General features: G+C 37.1%; 1 protein-coding gene across 50 annotated transcripts in view; it reads left to right on the top strand.

Moving 5' to 3' along the window:
- Ccdc7a (coiled-coil domain containing 7A) overlaps positions 1 to 20,073 on the top strand; it is a 410,765-nt gene that overhangs the window by 102,909 nt on the left and 287,783 nt on the right. For 49 of the 50 annotated variants that reach the window (XM_063278219.1, XM_063278211.1, XM_063278233.1 and 46 more), the window contains 4 exons: positions 7,102 to 7,267; positions 8,095 to 8,134; positions 13,821 to 13,913; positions 14,439 to 14,540. In XM_063278219.1, coding sequence (XP_063134289.1) covers positions 7,102 to 7,267; positions 8,095 to 8,134; positions 13,821 to 13,913; positions 14,439 to 14,540 — 401 coding nt within the window. The remainder of the gene's footprint in view (positions 1 to 7,101; positions 7,268 to 8,094; positions 8,135 to 13,820; positions 13,914 to 14,438; positions 14,541 to 20,073) is intronic. The other variant, XM_063278210.1, reaches the window with a different exon arrangement.

Here is a 20,073-nt window from a genome sequence, read left to right as displayed (position 1 = left end):
GTTGATGGATTTCTATGTATTGAACCATCCCTGCATCCCTGGGATGAAGCCTACTTGATCATAATGGATGATAGTTTTAATTTGTTCTTGGATTTGGTTTGAAAAATTTTTATTGAGTATTTTTGCATCAATATTCATTAGGGGAATTGGTCTGAAGTTCTCTTTCTTTGTTGGGTATTTGTGTGGTTTAGGTATAAGAGTAATTGTGGCTTCATAGAATAAATTGGGCAGTGTTCTTTCTGTTTCTATTTCTGTGGAATATTTTGGAGAGCATTGGTATTAGGTCTTCTTTGAAGGTCTGATAGTATTCTGCACTAAACCCATCTTGTCCTGGTTTTGGTTTTTTTTTTTGTTTTTTTGTTTTTTTGTTTTTTTTTTTTTTTTGATGGCAGACTTTTAATTACTGTTTCTATTTCTTTAGGACTGTTTAGATGGTTCATCTGATCCTGATTTAACTTCGGTACCTGATATCTCTCTAGAAAATTGTCCATTTCCTTCAGATTTTCCAGTTTTGTTGAATATAGGGTTTTGTAGTATTATCTGATGACTTTTTATTTTTTTTTGGATATGTCAGTTTCTATAGTTATCTCTCCATTTTTATTTCTGATTTTGTTAATTTGAATACTGTCTCTGAGCCCTATGGTTAGTCTGGCTAAGGGTTTATCTACCTTTGATTTCCTCAAAGAGCCTGCTCCTGGTTTTGTTGTTTCTTTGTATAGTTCTTTTTGTTTCGACTTGGTTGATTTCAGCCGTGTTTGATTATTTCCTGTTGTCTACTCCTCTTGGGTGTATTTGCTTCGTTTTGTTCTAGAGTTCTTATGTGTGCTGTCAAGCTGCTGATGTGTGCTCTCTCCAGTTTCTTTTGGAGGCACTTGGAGCTATGAGTTTTTCTCTCCACCCTGCTTTCATTGAGTCCCATACGTTTTCACATATGCCTTCATTATCATTAAATTCTAAAAAGTCTTTAATTTCTTTTTTTTATTTCTTCCTTGACCAAGGACTTTATCATTGAGTAGAGTTTGTTCAGCTTCCATGTGTATGTGGGCTTTCTGTCCTTTTGGTGTTATTTTAGAACAGCCTTAGTCTATGGTGATCTGATAGGATGCATGGGATTATTTCTATCATCTTGTATCTGTTGAGGCCTGCTTTGTGACAGATTATATGTCCAATTTTAGAGAAGGTTCCATGAGGTGCTGAGAAGAAGGTATATTCTTTTGTTTTAGGATGAAATGTTCTATAAATATCTGATAAATCTGCTTGGTTCTTAACTTCTGTTAGTTTCACTGTGTCTCTGTTCAGTTTCTGTTTTCATGATCTATCCATTGATGAGAGTGGGGTGTTGAAATCTCCTATTATTTTTGGGAGAGTTATAATGTGTGCTTTGAGTTTTACGAAAGCTTCTTTTATGATTGTGGGTGATCTTACATTTGGAGAATAGATATTCAGAATTGAGAGTTCATCTTGGTGGATTTTTCCTTTGATGAGTATGAGGTGTCCTTCCTTATCTGTTTTGATAACTTTTGGTTGAAAGTTGATTTTATTCAATATTAGAATTGCCTCTCCAGCTTTTTTCTTGGTACCATTTGTTTGGAAAGTTTTCCTAGCTGTTTACTTTGAGATGGTGTCTATCTTTGTCACGGAGATGCATTTCCCTGCAGCAAAATGCTGTGTCTTGTTTATGTATCCAGTCTTTTAGTCTATGTCTTATTGGAGAATGAGTTCATTGATGTTGAGAGATTTAAGCGACCAATGGTTGTTTTTTCCTATAATTTTTTGCTTTTAGAGGTGGAATTTTGTTTTGGGGGCTATCTTTTTTTGGGTTAGTTGAAAGAAGATTACGTACTTGCTTTTTCTAGTGTGTAGCTTCCCTCCTTGTGTTGAAGTTTTCCTTCTATTTTCCTTTGTAGGGCTGGATTTGTGGAAAGATATTGTGTAAATTTGGTTTTGTCATGGAATATCTTGGTTTCTCCACCTATGGTAATGGAGAGTTTTGATAGCTATAGTAACCTGTGCTAGTCTTTGTGTTCTCTTAGGGTCTGTATGACATTTACCCAGGATCATCTGGCTTTCATAGTCTCTGTTGAGAAGTCTGGTATAATTCTGATAGGTCTGCCTTTATATGTTACTTGATCTTTTTCCCTTACTGCTTTTAATATTCTTTCTTTGTTTTGTGCATTTGTTGTTCTGACTATTATGCAACAGGAGGAGTTTCTTTTCTGGTCCTATCTATTTAGAATTCTGTAGGCTTCTTGTATGATTATGGGCGTCTCTTTCTTTAGGTTAGAAAAGTTTTCTTCTATGATTTTGTTGGAGATATTTCCTGGCCCTTTAAGTTGGGAATCTTTGTTCTCTTCTATACCTATTATCCTTAGCTTTGGTCTTCTTATTGTGTCCTGAATTTCCTGGATGTTTTAGGTTAGAATCTTTTTATGTTTTGCTCTTTCTTTGACTGTTGTGTCAATCTATGGTATCTTCTGCCCCCCAGATTCTCTCTTCTATTTCTTATATTGTGTGGGTGATGCTTGCATCTATTAATCCTAAGATCTTTCTTAGGTTTTCTATCTCCAGAGTTGTCTCCCTTTGTTATTTCTTTATTGTGTCTATTTCCATTTTTAGATCCTGAATGGTTTTGTTCAATTTCTTCACCGTTTTGTGTGTGTGTGTGTGTGTGTGTGTGTGTGTGTTTTCCTGTAATTCTTTAAGAGATTTTTGTGTTTTCTCTTTAAGGGAGTCTACCTGTTTACCTGTGTTCTCCTTTATTTCTTTACCATGAGTATTTTTTTTCCCGGAGCTGAGAACCGAACCCAGGGTCTTGTGCTTGCTAGGCAAGCGCTCTACCACTGAGCCAAATCCCCAACCCCTCTCCTTTATTTTTTTAAGAGAGTCATTTAAGTCCTTCTTAAAGTTCTCTAACATCATCATGAGATGTGATTTTAAATCATAATCTTGCTTTTCCTGCGTGTTGGGATATCCAGGACTTGCTGTGGTGGGAGGACTGGGCTCTGAAGATGCCAAGTGGCCTTTTGTTTCTGTTGCTTAGTTTTTTGCACTTGCCTCTCACTATCTGGTAATCCCTGGTGTTAGTTGGATTTGCTTCTCTGACAGTGGCTTGACCCTCTTGCAAGTCTGTGCATCAGCACTCCTGGGAGACCAGCTCTCTTCCAGCAGGATTTTGGTACCAAGAGCTGTGGAACAGGGTCAGTGCTGGGTGCACAGGGAAACCAAAAGGATCCTGTCCCAGACTGCTCCTAGGCTCCTGCATCCCGAGGGCTCCAGGCAGGTTCCTCAGAACAGAAATGGTAGTCCTACCTGTGCTCTCAGGTGTTTCAGCACTCCTGGGAGACCAACTCTCTCCCAATAGGATCCAGATGCAGAGAACTATTGCACAGGGTCACCTCGGGATCCAGGCACAGAGAACTATCGCACAGAGTCAGCTCGGGGCACAGAAGGAAACAGAAAGACAAATAGGATTTTATCAGGTAGTCTGCCATCCATATTTTTTTCTTCATTAATTATTTCAAGTATTTTAAACTTTGGCTTTTACAATCTTATAGTAATGTAGACTACTAAACCTTTTGAGCTTCTCTTTAATAGAAGGGCCTACAATATGTTACTTACTCTGTTTGACCAATGGCAAATATTTAATCTATTAAAAATTTGTGATAGGACTAGGGAACTATTTCATTTGGTAAAGTGTCTGTCTTGCAAATAGGAATATCTGAATTTGGTTCCCAGAATCATGTATACAGAAGCTAGGAGTGGTGGTATACACTTGTAATCTCAGCACTAGAGAGGCAAAATCACTGGTTCCTGGAGATCTCTGATCAGCTATTCTAGCCTAAGTTTGAGCTGTTGATCCCTAACCACCTTGTTTCAATGGAGGTAGGCATTGTTCCTAAATTATGATATTCATGGTTGTCCTCTGGCCTCCACAGACATGCCCACATATATACTTATGTACCTGAACACACATGTGTGTACAACACAAAGTTTATGGTATCTATTGAGTTTTACATTTATAGTATTCAAATTTTCTATACATTTCATTTTCGGGGGGTTGGGGATTTAGCTCAGTGGTAAAGCGCTTGCCTAGCAAGTGCAAGGGCCTGGGTTCGGTCCCCAGCTCCGGAAAAATTTTTTTTTCAGATTATCTTAGACTTTAATGTATTATACACATTGATGCTTAGATTTTTTTATATATGATTGTATTCCACATCTTGTATTATAACAGATAATACCAAGTTCAATCGTCTATACTTGCACTGATAATAAATTTTTATCAGCATATATAATTCTGCCACAGGGCACAACTGCTTGGGGAGGTGGAATGTGGGGACTTTGATTGATCTTCTTACCCCATGCTGCCACCAGGGCGGGTTGTGGGCTGTAGGGAAACACCAGGACAGTGTTCCAGTGTTGGGAGGAGCAGTCATGAGAAAGCTGGAGCTGGTTTGGGGGTCCCCAGGCCTGCGACAAGGCCGAGGACATGGGGTTCCCAGACTCTTGGATATTCAGGTGCCACTGGGAATCGCAGAAGAGCTGAGAATGGAGTGGGGGCCCTCAGGCTGGGTATAGTTAGAGCAGGGGAAAGGGGGAGCTCTGGTTTTTCCCATGGTGAATGTTGTCCTTGGTTTGACTCTGGCAGGCTTGGTGACAGTTGAGGCTGGGAGAACAGAAAGGCCTTCTTCTAGAGATTAGGCTGTGGCTCTTTAGGTGAAGGGTGCCCCATGGTGGATCTCAATTTATTAAAAGGCATTTATTGTCATGGTGGAAGATGAATGTGTAAAAATCATACCCCACTTTTCAGGATGGGCCTGAAATTAAATACCTTTTGCATGAGGAATGTCTGGAAGGAAAGCTTACTGGCTATGCTCTCTGGGCCTCTAGGTATCTCATTAGCATGGAGACCTCTGACTTGAGCCTACATGACCTATGGTTATGTCTCTTTTATGTGAGAAGTATGGCACATATTCCAAGTCAGGAGTCTAGCCGGGATCTGGGAGTCACCTAATCCTAAGTGTGTGCCCACCAAGTCTCCGGGTCTCGACCTTACTACGTTACTAAAGTGTTCTACCTTACTAAACTTCCTGGCATGGTTTTATGTCCCACATACAATAACACTTGTGAGAGTTTTTTTCCCTTCTAAAGAGGAGAGATGTAGCTGGAATGTGTTTTGAAAGTATGGAAATGGAGTTAAGCAAAGTTATCCTAAAAAGGATCTTGGGAAAAAGAAAGCAAAGCAGTTTTCTATTTTGCCTAAATGGCTCATGTAATAAGAACTTTTGTTGATGGTGTGTCTGTAATGACAATCATACATCTGGTAACTCAGTGTGAAGCTGTTACAATGCCAAGACATGGACAATTAACATGGGTCTTACCCAAAAAGTGCTTTGTCCTTAACAGCATTATATAAGCTATAGGGAGTGCTCTCCTGAGCTGCATGAACATTGTTACAGCATGTGCCTCAATTTACACTGCTGCACTGTTTCGTGTCTTAGTATGGTGATGGCTAGAAAGAGACATATTCTGAGGTACATGGTGAATGACACAAATTGATAAGACATAAATTAGACCAAGATGGGGCAAATGTACATCACTCTCATCACATTTTTATTGTTATTCTCTTTGAGTCTACACTACTTCCCATAATCTTTTTACCTCCTTCCTCATGTATCACAGAAAGGTATTGAAAACATTCCTGTTTCCACATCTTAGATGTGATGTCCGCTAAAATCTACCACCAATTGCATCCATTTAGCATTTTTTTCTCTCCTCACCTTTCCAGCACACATTCCTTAGTTCTTCTATCCAGTGATCATTTATGAGTACAGAAGATGAAAAGTGGGAAATGCCAGAGTGTGAGAAAATGTTTATAAATGAGGTTCACACCAGTATGTGTATGTTATACAAGATGATTTGCCTCTTTAAATCAAGTGTTGTCTTCAAATCAAATCCTTGCATCAAAATCTTTAGGAATATCATATTCTCTTCTTATAGCTATATGCAACCATTAGTAATAGAAAGGGTGGTTGATACTACAACAGCTAGGGAAATGTAAGTAAACATCAGTTCACAGTGTGCACCTGAACCATTTTATGCTTCAACATCCCCATGATAATAGTTCTCTAGTATGTGCCTTTAAAATCACCTCTAGAAGAATATGTATTTTATAATTAGTCATTTTAAATACTAGAAAAAAACTAGTAAGTCATGTTTGAGGGTGAAAATTTACCCTTGTCAATTTGGAAGAGGAAGCCACTCATTCTCTGTAATATTAGAGCCTGTTTTATAACTTTATCACAGAACTCTGTCCTTGGAAATTTCTTACCCACTTTACTGAACTATTTTAGAGACTTTGCAACAAGCATTACATAATTATTTCAACCAAAGTATTGTCTGATTAAGATAAACCATTAGCACGTGGTTAATACTGCTCAAAGACAAATGATTAGTGATGCTCTCTAATAAAAAGGAAGGTTTTGTTGAGTTTTATAGAAAACGTGGATGCTTATACCATTTATATTATTACCTGACATTGAATATTGGTAGATGCATAAACTGAGAGTAAACAGGCAGAACTCTGGTTCTAGAAACTGAAGAGCTGTTATCATGCCTTGTGGTGGGAAAGAAAACATGATTCCTTGCCTTGAAAGAAAATCTTACTTTAAATATCTGGACTAAATCTGGACTTGGAGTTGACTTAGTTTAAAAAAAAACACTTTTAATGTTAAAATTTCTCAGGAGAAATTTTTATTCCATTTTGAAATGAAATTGTAACTCAAGTAAATATGACTAAACAATATCCTCCAGATTATCCTACATTCATCTTTGTCTAGCCAAGCCTGCTTATTCTATGCCCTGTTATCATGAATGAGTACTGCAATATTTTAAATGCACTTTTTGTGTTTTCATTTTAAATCTCTCAAGATTCATTACCATCTTTGACTTTCATGACATCAATTTTGTATCTGAATTACCTTTGATTAGTTGATGCATTATATTTAAAATTGCTTGTCTAATATCTTTGTCAATAATGACTCTTCAGTTACAAGTCCAATGTTCACCACCTAATCTAACACTAGATATTTTGTAATTCTAAAGATCAGAGAAGAAAAGGGCTGATGCAGATCCCTCAGCCTCAGAGGGGACCTTTAAGTCATTTACAGTGATGCCATTAATAGAAGAGCACCAAGAATCAACCCAGCTAAATGACACAGAAATGGGGTCCCTGAAATCACGTCCTGTTCACACTAAAGAAATGGTAAAGGTGTGGTACAGTTTATTGAAAATTGCTTATTTTAGGGTCCTAGATTCTTTTAGTGTTTTGAATAGTTCCTGGTTAAAATCTTATCAATATATTCTTATTTAAGGAATAACAAGTGCAGTTTTTAATACATTTGGTTTATATTTACAATGTTGGAAATAAAATTTGAGAAGTCTAAAAATTTTAGCATGTAAAACCTTCTAATTGGTATTGACAGAACATTGCTTGATTTAATGATGAATTAAAAGGCATAATTCAAGGGATGAGAGAAATTTTTAATTTTTATTCAAAATTCAACTATTTTTATAGTGTAAAAAGGTTTGACTATGAAACCATAATCACTTTGAGTAATTTTATATATACTTAAAACCTGGAAAACTATAAAAACTACTTTACTTAGAAAAGTATTTAGTTATGACATTTTTAGGGCCAAAAATTTTGGGAAAAAGAAAGTCTAAACATTTCCTGTGCATGTGACATATCTCCACAATGTGTTTTTACCAGAGATGTTATTAGTGAAGGTTTATGGAAAGAATTCTGCAAGCCATGAGTTTTGTCTAAAGAAGTAAGCAGGCAAAATGGAGTTTTAATCAAGAACTGTAATGTTGGTTGACTGCCTGCCCATTTCAATATACTTAGTGTCCCCAGCTGTAGCTCTGATCTTCATATTGTTTACAGTCTTTTATTTAGTGAGTTCAGGGAATAATAAAAAAATCAAATGTTTTTGTGATGAAAACACAGATTAGGGTGAAAGTGTCCTAACAAAAGAATAAATTAAATGAAGCTTTGTTGTGCATTATTTCTAATTGTTTACAATTTTTATCATTAAGGCTGGAAAGTCAGAACAGAAAAAAGCAGAAAACACTGAAGGTAAAAAAGGATTTTCTGTTATATAACACAAAACATATCCTTTGAATAAGAACCTTGTTAAATACAAACATCGCTTTGTCCCAAGTAATACTGGAGTTATGTCGGAATTAATGATGAAGTCTCACTATATTACTCAGACTCCATTTTAACTAAAACTTCTACACAATAACAGCTTTGCCTGATCCAAGAATATATTTAGCATCATAAGCTCTTGGTCTATCTGGGTGTATCAAAAGAGTACGATTTCTGGTATTGAATAATTGGTATTCTGCTAGGTTCTTTGAAGATTTGTTGATACATAATATGTATAAAACAAAGATAAAGGTATTCTTTATGCATATCTGTCTTGAATATCCTACTTATATTGCGTTGTCTGGCCTGAACTTTCCAAATAAAGTGAAATTGTTGAGTTTTACAGTATGGCAGCTTCAACGCTGTGCTTTTTAGGGGAAGTGCCTTTACATATCCCCTGTGGCAGTGGGATCCTCAGACACAGTCAGGACTTCCATGTTGGCTATGATTTTAAGCAAGAGTTGATTTAAACAGACTTAATTCAATTCAATGCCAGTAAGTACACCCACAGAGTTGTGTGACCATCATGATATCTATCTCCATGGCCTTTCATGGCTACAAAGTGATAGCTCTCATTACCCTCCCCCTTCCCACGTCTGGTAATCTCTGGTCTCCTTTCTGGGCTATCACTTATATAGTATCTGTCCTTCGATATGTGAAGCTTCTTTTCTTACCACATACTTAATGGTTATTGTATGATTACTGGAATAGCATCTACCAGATCTTTAGTCTTTTATCTAATTGTGTTATCTTTCCTATTTCTTAGCTTACAAGGTTTCTTTTTATATTGTAAATATTAAAACTGTATGAAATGGTTGATTTGGCTCCATTTTCTCCCATTTTTGAGTGTTCCTGTCTTTGGGTAATATTCTTAAGTTCACAAAAGATTTCACTTTTGTGAAGCTCAGTTTTTTGCAATTTATTTTCCTTTTTACTGGTTATTTTCTTTTATCTGCATTTCAAATATTATCCCCCTTCCAAGTTTCCCTCTGGAAACTCCCTATCCCATTCCCCGACACCCTGCCTTCATGAGAGTGTTTACCACTCTCCCACCAACTCCCTCCCACCTCCCCACCCAGGCATTAACCTACACTGGGGCATCAAGCCATCATAGAACCAAGGGCCTCTCCTGCCACATAAGCGGATGGAGTCATGGGTCCCTCAATGTGTACACTTTGTTTGGTGGTTTAGTCCCTGGGAGATCTGGGGTGTCTGGTTGGTTGATATTGTTGTTCTTACTATGAGGTTGCAAACCCGTCAGCAACCTTAGTCCTTTCTCTTAACTCTTCCATTGTGGACCCTGTTCTCAGTCCAATGGTTGGCTGGGAGCATCTGCCTCTGTATTTGTCAGGATCTGGCAGAGCATCTCAGGAGACAGTTATACAAGGAAAATGTCAGCATGCATCTCCCCAATAATGACTGGGTTTGATGACTACATGTTGGATGGATCCCTGTGTGTGGCATTCTCTGGATGGCCTTTCCTTGGGTCTCTGCTTCACAGAGTGAAGTATTTTGTTCCCCCTTCTAAGAAGGACTATAGCTTCCACATTTTGGGCTTTCTTCTTCTTGGGTTTTATGTGGTCTGTAATTGTACCTGGGGTATTCAGAGCTTTTGGGCTAATATCTACTTATCAGTGAATGCATAGCATGTGTATGTTTTCTGTGATGGGGTTACATCACTTAGGATGATATTATGTAGTTCCATCCATTTGCCTGCAAATTTCATGAAGTCATTGTTTTTAATAGCTGAGTAGTAGCCATTGTGTAGATGTACCACATTTTCTCTATCCATTCCTCTGTTGAAGGGCATCTGGGTTGTTTCCAGCTTCTGGCTATTATAAATAAGGCTGCTATGAACATAGTGGAGCATGTGTCCTTGTTATTTGTTGGAGCATCTTTTGTGTATAGGCCCAGGAGTGGTCTAGCTGGGTCCTCAGGTAGTATTATGTCCAATTTTCTGAGAAACTGCCAGACTGATTTCCAGACTGGTTGCCTCAGCTTGCAATCCCACCAGCAATGGAGGAGAGTTCCTCTTTCTCCACATCCTTGCCAGCATCTGCTGTCACCTGAGTTTTTGATCTTAGCCATTCTCACTGGTGTGAGGTGGAAGCTCATTGTTGTTGTGATTTGCATTTCCTTGATGACTAAGGATGTTGAGCATTTCTTTAGGTGCTTCTTGGCCATTCAATATTGCTCAGTTGAGAATTCTTTGTTTAGCTCTCTATGCAATTTTTAATAGGATTATTGGGTTCTCTAGAGTCTAACTTCTTAAGTTCTTCGTATACATTGGATATTAGCCTTCTATCAGATGCAGGATTGGTAACGACCTTTCCCAATCTGTTGGTTGCTATTTTGTCCTATTGACAGTGTCCTTTACCCTGCAGAAGCTTTGGCTCTTCTATTAGGTTCAGTGTATCTGGTTTTATGTGGAGGTCCTTGATCCACTTGGACATGAGCTTTGTATAAGGTGATAAGAATGGATCAATTTGCATTCTTCTACATGCCGACCTCCAGGTGAACCAGCACCATTTGGTGAAAATGCTGTCTTTTTTTCCACTGGATAGTTTTAGGTCCTTTGGCAAAGATCAAGTGACCATAGGTGTGTAGGTTCATTTCCAGGTCTTCAATTCTATTCCATTCATTTACCTGCCTGTCTCTGTACCAATATCATACATTTTTCCCCCTAATGCTCCAGAATACAGCTGGAGGTTTGGGATGGTGATTCTCTCAGAAGTTCTTTCATTGTTAAGAATATTTTTACTATTCTAGGTTTTTTGTTATTCCAGATGAAATTGCAAATTGCTCTTTCTCACTCTATGAAGAATTAAGTTGGAATTTTGATGGGGATTGCATTGAATCTATAGATTGCTTTCCATAAGATGGCCATTTTTACTATATTAATCCTGCCAATCCATGAGCATAGGAGGTCTTTCCATCTTCTGAGGTCTTCTTCAACTTCTTTCTTCAGAGACTTGAAGTTCTTGTCATATGGATTTTTCACTTGCTTGGTTAGAGTTACTCCAAGATACTTTATATTATTTGTGGCTATTATGAAGGGAGTTGTTTCCCTAATTTCTTTCTCAGCCTTTTTATCCTTTGAGTAGAGGAAGACACCTGATTTGTTTGAGTTAATTTGATATCCAGCCACTTTGCTGATGTTGTTTACCAGGTTTAGGAGTTCTTTGGTGGAATTTTTGGGGTCACTATCATATCATCTGCAAATAGTGATATTATGACTTCTTCCTTTCCAATTTTATCCCTTTGACCTCCTTTTCAAGTTTAATTGCTCTGGCTAGGGCTTTGAGTACTTATTGAAAAGATAGGCAGAGAGTGGGCAGCCTTGTCTAGTCCCTGATTTTAGTGGGATTGCTTCAAATTTCTCTCCATTTAGTTTAATGTTAGCTACTGGTTTGCTGTATATGGCTTTTACTATGTTTAGGTATGGGCCTTGAATTCCTGATCTTTCCAAGACTTTTAACATGAAGCAGTGTTGAATTTTGTCTAATGCGTTCTCAACATCAAATGAGATGATGTGGTTTTTCCTTTGAATTTATTTATATATTGGATTACGTTGATGGATTTCCATATATTGAACCATCCCTGCATCACTGAGATGAAGCCTATTTGATCATAATGGATGAATGTTTTGATGTGTTCTTGGATTGGTTTGCAAGAATTTTATTATTTTGCATCAATATTCACAAGGCAAATTGGTCTGAAGTTCTCTTTCATTACTCAGCTGTGAATTCTTTGTTTAGATCTGAACTCCATTTTTAATAGGCTTATTTGTCTCCCTGTGGTCTAACTTTTTGATTTCTTTGTATATTTTGGATATAAGCCCTCTATCTGTTGTAGGATTGGTAAAGATCTTTTCCCAATCTGTTGGTTGCCGTTTTGTCCTAACAATAGTGTCCTTTGCCTTACAGAAGCATTGCAGTTTTATGAGATCCCATTTGTCGATTCTTGATCTTAGAGCATAAGCCATTGGTGTTTTGTTCAGGAAAATTTTCTCCAGTGCCCATGTGTTCAGGATGCTTCCCCACTTTTTCTTCTATTAGTTTGAGTGTATCTGGTTTGATGTGGGGATCCTTGATCCACTTGGACTTAAGCTTTGTACAGGGTGATAAACATGGATCGATCTGCATTCTTCTACATGTTGCCCTCCAGTTGAACCAGCACCATTTGCTGAAAATGCTATCTTTTTTCCATTGGATGGTCTTGGCTCCTTTGTCAAAAATCAAGTGACTATATGTATGTGGGTTCATTTCTGGGTCTTCAATTCTATTCCATTGGTCTATCTGTCTGTCACTGTACCAATACCATGCAGTTTTTATCACTATTGCTCTGTAATACTGCTTGAGTTCAAGGATAGTGATTCTCCCGGAAGTCCTTTTATTGTTGAGTATAGGTTTAGCTATCCTGGGTTTTTTGTTATACCAGATGAATTTGCAAATTGTTCTGTCTAACTCTTTGAAGAATTGGATTGGTATTTTGATGGGGATTGCATTGAATCTGTAGGTCACTTTTGGGAAATGGCCATTTTTTACTATATTAATCCTGCCAATCCATGAGCATGGGAGATCTTCCCATCTTCTGAGGTCTTCTTCAATTTCTTTCTTCAGAGTCTTGAAGTTCTTATCATAGAGATCTTTTACTTGCTTGGTTAAAGTCACACCGAGGTATTTTATATTGTTTGGGACTATTATGAAGATTTTCTTTTCTGGCTTTGTCTATTTGGCATTCTCTATTTTTCCTGTTCCATGATAAGTATGACTTTCATTAGATTGAAGGCATTTTCTTCTATGATTTTGTTGAAAATATTTTAAAATCTTTTTTTCTGTTTCTCTATGTTTTCTTTACTGTTCCTCTTATCTTATTTCCTTCATTCTGTTAGTAGGGGTATAATTTCCAATATCAGTTCCTTGTATAAAATTTTATTGTTTATTTTATTTTCTTATGTTAACAAATAAGAAAAACTTATTTGTTAATATATTATCATGTTCAATTAAATTTTTATTTTTAAGAATGTTGTAATAAGTACTGTATTTAATTTTCACTCCTCCCTCTCTCTTTGAAACTGCTCTTGTGTTATCCCTCCCTCCAAATTTATGACCACTTCCTCTCTAGACAAATATATAAGTACATGCCTACATGTACACACACAAACATATATACACCCACAACATGTGCAATTCATAAACACACACACAAGCGACACATACACAAACAAACAAACAAACAAACAAACAAACAAAACTGGTACTTTCTCTCTCAGGAGCCATTAATCACCTGTAGCTCTTTGTCTAAAGGTTGAAGCCTTGTGAAGTTCCTCTCGTCCACAGTAGCACGTCAACTGGTGTGGCCATTATGTTACTCTTGTTTAAGCAACTGTCTTGTTGAGATTTCATATATGTAGCATTCCTGTCATGCTTAGAATTCAGTATTTCTCAGCTAACTGCAAATGGTCAAAGTATGGTCATGTCAGACTTAGCATCTGGGTCATTTACATTAAAAAGTTATAGAAAATGTTGCTGCCATTTTCTTTTACATTTGAAATCTAGGTACATGTAATAGAATTTTCTGTTTAGTATACTGAATGATTGTTTTCATGTAGTTCCTTTTGAGACTGCAAATGAAGATGAGGATTTGCTGACAGAATCCCAGGCACCTACAATGGAGAAAGTCAGAGAAAGAGGGAGACACAAATGTGAGCAGACACAGAGAACTCTTACTAGATTATCATAAGCTAAATGTAACTGCAAGCCACTTTCCCTTTGATCGTGATTACTTATACGAGGATGTATTTTATAACTTTATTCTAATAACTTTTAAATTTCATTCCTCAAAAGTTTCAGATACATGAATAGATAGATACATAGATAGACAGCATTCTGATTCCTATTCTCTCCCCTCTGCTCTATTGTCTTCTTTTCATCCCTAGCATACCCACCCTCATCTCTATCCTTTCCTGTATTCATGACTTAGAACTTTTTCATCTAAATATATATCCTTTAAAATACCCAAAGAACTAAAATGCAAGCTCTGGTACTATTTGAATGGTCAGTGACCACTCTGCAGTTTGCTCTCCACAGACATTTCCCACTTCATCTCCACTCTCTTTTTTGTTGCATAGCTTATGGTTTTTATATTTGTAGTCCTCTACCAGTAGTGATATACAAGTGAGATGGATTTTGCCTACCAGAAGTTTAATCATGAATCTATTTCTCTTTAGCACTTCGTATCTCTGAAAAATCACGTGAAACCATGAATTTAATTTCAAGAACACAATCTGAAATTGAGAATTTTGAGGCCACCAAATATGAGAATGTGCTTAGTAAGTAATTATTAAAATATTATAAAGCTGTTTTCAACTCAATTCAGGATAGTTATGTCCCTCCTTTTATAGTTACATTGATAATTATATTACCTTTTTATTTTGGAATGTAATTCATTTTTATTACTATTTATTTATGATTTACCTGTTGTCACTATATTCAGTTTTAATTTTTCTACTAATGCTGATGTACAGAAACTTATTTTAGTCCTAGTAAAAGACACTGTCATATCACATCTGTGGTTATGTTTGTTGGAATTTGCCCCAACATGGGGGAGTGCTAGGGCAGTGAGGCAGGAGTGGATGGGTGGGTTGGTGGGTGGGTGAGCTCCCTCATAGAAGCAGAGGGAAGGGGGGATGTGATAGGGGAAACAAGAAGGATGACATTTGAAATGTGAATAAATAAAATAATCAATAAAAAGAGAAGAACAAAAGAATTAAACTATCATGTCTTCTGTTCGTGAAGTTCTACATGTTTTTATTTTTTTATTTTTTTTAGTCTGATGTATTTATGATACCTTATTTTCCTTCTCAGCAATATAATCTTTCTGATTGGCTTTTCCACATACCTTCTATGATGCATATAATGATAATGGGATTTTTTGAAATGCAATTAGCTGTATTTTAATTAGTAATTGTAACCACATTTAATTTAGTTACTTATTTTGAAGTTTAAGTATAGCATGCTCTCTGGAAACTGGGAAGGGGAATAACAATCGAAATGTAAATAAGAAATACTCAAGTTAATAAAGATAAAAAAGGGGTTGGGGATTTAGCTCAGTGGTAGAGCGCTTGCCTAGGAAGCGCAAGGCCTTGGGTTCAGTCCCCAGCTCCAAAAAAAAGAACCAAAAAAAAAAGATAAAAAAAATTTAAAAAGTACAGCATGTTCTTTATGTCTTAACTTTTTATCTAGTTTTCTTACTGTCTTTCAATGCTGTGTAGTTTTATAACATCATACATTTTCCCTTAATATAATGACAAATATTTTAAACTTTTAATTTTTGATAATATTGTCTTAATACTCTAAGAAAACTACAGAATATATTATCAGTATTTGAAAAGTAACATAATGTTTATAGTCCAGGTAGATCATCTTCTTTATTAGTTTATTGTCACAGAATATGGAATTCCTTATGCATGAAAAAATGAAAGTTACATTGAATAATTAATGTTATGAATTTAGTACTTATATACCTGGAATGGCTTCAATTCTGAGCGATCTAAGCCATTTTCCTTGTAGCCTCATGTATGGGAAAAAGTAGATTAAAAAATATTGTGTCAGATGCCAAGAGCTGCTAGAAAACAATTATACTGAATATAATTGTATTATTTGTTTTGAGCAGGATGCTTCATGAGCATGCATCCCCTTGCTCTTTTAGAAATTCCTATTGAAGTATGATGATTAATTTACTTTGTCTTCATTGGCTTAGATTTTGGTGTTAGTTTTGACATTGACTGTAAGATACATATTCTTGTACTTTTATTTATTTACATCTTTCTTCTTTTTTTTCTTCTTTTTTTTTATCATTAACTTGAGTATTTCTTATTTACATTTCGAGTGTTATTCCCTTTCCTGGTTTCCAGGCAAACATCCCCCTAACCCCTCCCCCTCCCCTTCCTTATGGGTGTTCCCCTCCCCACCCTCCCGCCATTGCCGCCCTCCCCCCATAGTCTAGTTCACTGGGGGTTCAGTCTTAGCAGGACCCAGGGCTTCCCCTTCCACTGGTGCTCTTACTAGGATATTAATTGCTATCTATGAGGTCAGAGTCCAGGGTCAGTCCATGTATAGTCTTTAGGTATTGGCTTAGTCCCTGGAAGCTCTGGTTGCTTGGCATTGTTGTACATATGGGGTCTCGAGCCCCTTCAAGCTCTTCCAGTTCTTTCTCTGATTCCTTCAACGGGGGTCCTATTCTCAGTTCAGTGGTTTGCTGCTGGCATTCGCCTCTGTATTTGCTGTATTCTGGCTGTGTCTCTCAGGAGCGATCTACATCCGGCTCCTGTTGGCCTGCACTTCTTTGCTTCATCCATCTTGTCTAATTGGGTGGCTGTATATGTATGGGCCACATGTGGGGCAGGCTCTGAATGGGTGTTCCTTCAGTCTCTGTTTTATTAGTCATTTGGCATTCCTCAGCTGTGAATTCTTTGTTTAGCTCTGAACCCCATTTTTTAATAGGGTTATTTGTTTCCCTGCAGTCTAACTTCTTGAGTTCTTAGTATATTTTGGATATAAGCCCTCTATCAGTTGTAGGATTGGTAAAGATCTTTTCCCAATCTGTTGGTTGCCGTTTTGTCCTAAGCACAGTGTCCTTTGCCTTACAGAAGCTTTGCAGTTTTATGAGACCCCATTTGCCGATTCTTGATCTTAGAGCATAAGCCATTGGTGTTTTGTTCAGGGAATTTTCTCCAGTGCCCATGTGTTCCAGATGCTTCCCTAGTTTTTCTTCTATTAGTTTGAGTGTATCAGGTTTGATGTGGAGGTCCTTGATCCACTTGGACTTAAGCTTTGTACAGGGTGATAAGCATGGATCGATCTGCATTCTTCTACATGTTGCCCTCCAGTTGAACCAGCACCATTTGCTGAAAATGCTATCTTTTTTCCATTGGATGGTTTTGGCTCCTTTGTCAAAAATCAAGGGACCATAGGTGTGTGGGTTCATTTCTGGGTCTTCAATTCTATTCCATTGGTCTATCTGTCTGTCTCTGTACCAATACCATGCAGTTTTTATCACTATTGCTCTGTAATACTGCTTGAGTTCAGGGATAGTGATTCCCCCTGAAGTCCTTTTATTGTTTTAGCTATCCTGGGGTTTTTGTTATTCCCAATGAATTTGCGAATTGTTCTTTTTAACTGTGTGAATAATTGGGTTGGAATTTTGATGGGGATTGTGTTGAATCTGTAGATTGCTTTTGACAAAATGGCCCTTTTTTACTCTTTTAATCCTGCCAATCCATGAGCATGGGAGATCTTTCCATCTTCTGAGGTCTTCTTCAATTTCTTTCTTCAGTGTCTTGAAGTTCTTATTGTACAGATCTTTTACTTGCTTGGTTAAAGTCACACCGAGGTACTTTATATTATTTGGGTCTATTATGAAGGGTGTCGTTTCCCTAATTTCTTTCTCGGCTTGTTTCTCTTTTGTGTAGAGGAAGACTACTGATTTATTTGAGTTAATTTTATACCCAGCCACTTTGCTGAAGTTGTTTATCAGCTTTAGTAGTTCTCTGGTGGAACTTTTGGGATCACTTAAATAAACTATCATATCATCTGCAAATAGTGATATTTTGACTTCTTCTTTTCCGATCTGTATCCCCTTGACCTCCTTTTGTTGTCTGATTGCTCTGGCTAGAACTTCAAGAACTATATTGAATAAGTAGGGAGAGAGTGGGCAGCCTTGTCTAGTCCCTGATTTTAGTGGGATTGCTTCAAGTTTCTCTCCATTTAGTTTAATGTTAGCAACTGGTTTGCTGTATATGGCTTTTACTATGTTTAGGTATGGGCCTTGAATTCCTATTCTTTCCAGGACTTTTATCACGAAGGGGTGTTGAATTTTGTCAAATGCTTTCTCAGCATCTAATGAAATGATCATGTGGTTCTGTTCTTTCAGTTTGTTTATATGATGGATCACGTTGATGGTTTTCTGTATATTAAACCATCCCTGCATGCCTGGGATGAAGCCTACTTGATCATGGTGGATGATTGTTTTGATGTGCTCTTGGATTTGGTTTGCCAGAATTTTACTGAGTATTTTTGTGTCGATATTCATAAGGGAAATTGTTCTGAAGTTCTCTCTCTTTATTGGGTCTTTGTGTGGTTTAAGTATAAGAGTAATTGTGGCTTCATAGAAGGAATTCGGGAGTGATCCATCTGTTTCAATTTTGTGGAATAGTTTGGATAATATTGGTATGAGGTCTTCTATGAATGTTTGATAGAATTCTGCACTAAACCCGTCTGGACCTGGGCTCTTTTTGGTTGGGAGACCTTTAATGACTGCTTCTATTTCCTTAGGAGTTATGGGGTTGTTTAACTGGTTTCTCTGTTCCTGATTTAACTTCGGTACCTGGTATCTGTCTAGGAAATTGTCCATTTCCTGTAGATTTTCAAGTTTTGTTGAATATAGGCTTTTATAGTAAGATATGATGATTTTTTGAATTTCCTCTGAATCTGTACTTATGTCTCCCTTTTCGTTTCTGCTTTTGTTAATTTGGACACACTCTCTGTGTCCTCTCGTTAGTCTGGCTAAGGGTTTATCTATCTTGTTGATTTTCTCAAAGAACCAACTTTTGGTTCTGTTGATTCTTTCTATGGTCCTTTTTGTTTCTACTTGGTTGATTTCAGCTCTGAGTTTGATTATTTCCTGCCTTCTACTCCTCCTGGGTGTATTTGCTTCTTTTTGTTCTAGAGCTTTTAGGTGTGCTGTCAAGCTGCTGACATATGCTCTTTCCTGTTTCTTTCTGCAGGCACTCAGCGCTATGAGTTTTCCTCTTAGCACAGCTTTCATTGTGTCCCTTAAGTTTGGGTATGTTGTACCTTCATTTTCATTAAATTCTAAAAAGTTTTTAATTTCTTTCTTTATTTCTTCCTTGACTAGGTTATCATTGAGTAGAGCATTGTTCAATTTCCACGTATATGTGGGCATTCTTCCCTTATTGTTATTGAAGACCAGTTTTAGGCCATGGTGGTCTGATAGCACGCATGGGATTATTTCTATCTTTCTGTACCTGTTGAGGCCCTTTTTTGACCAACTATGTGGTCAATTTTGGAGAAAGTACCATGAGGAGCTGAGAAGAAGCTATATCCTTTTGTTTTAGGATAGAATGTTCTATAAATATCCGTTAAGTCCATTTGGCTCATGACTTCTCCTAGTCTGTCTACGTCTCTGTTTAATTTCTGTTTCCATGATCTGTCCATTGATGAGAGTGGGGTGATGAAATCTCCCACTATTATTGTGTGAGGTGCAATGTGTGTTTTGAGCTTTATTAGGGTTTCTTTTACGTATGTAGGTGCCCTCGTATTTGGGGCATAGATATTTAGGATTGAGAGTTCATCTTGGTGGATTTTTCCTTTGATGAATATGAAGTGTCCTTCCTTAGCTTTTTTGATGACTTTTAATTGAAAATTGATTTTATTTGATATTAGAATGGCTACTCCAGCGTGCTTCTTCTGACCATTTGCTTGGAAAGTTGTTTTCCAGCCTTTCACTCTGAGGTAGTGTCTGTCTTTGTCTCTGAGGTGTGTTTCCTGTAGGCAGCAGAATGCAGGGTCCTCGTTGCGTATCCCGTTTGTTAATCTATGTCTTTTTATTGGTGAGTTGAGGCCATTGATGTTGAGAGATATTAAGGAATAGTGATTATTGCTTCCTGTTATATTCATATTTGGATGTGAGGTTATGTTTGTGTGCTTTTCTTCTCTTTGTTTTGTTGCCAAGACGATTAGTTTCTTGCTTCTTCTAGGGTATAGCTTGCCTCCTTATGTTGGGCTTTACCATTTATTATCCTTTGTAGTGATGGATTTGTAGAAAGATATTGTGTAGTTTTG

The sequence above is a fragment of the Rattus norvegicus genome, chromosome 19 (assembly GCF_036323735.1).
Source record: "Rattus norvegicus strain BN/NHsdMcwi chromosome 19, GRCr8, whole genome shotgun sequence".
Classification (NCBI taxonomy): Eukaryota; Metazoa; Chordata; class Mammalia; order Rodentia; family Muridae; genus Rattus; species Rattus norvegicus.
The sequence above is the reverse complement of the archived record's forward strand: the minus strand, read 5'-3'. Positions and strand labels throughout refer to the sequence as shown.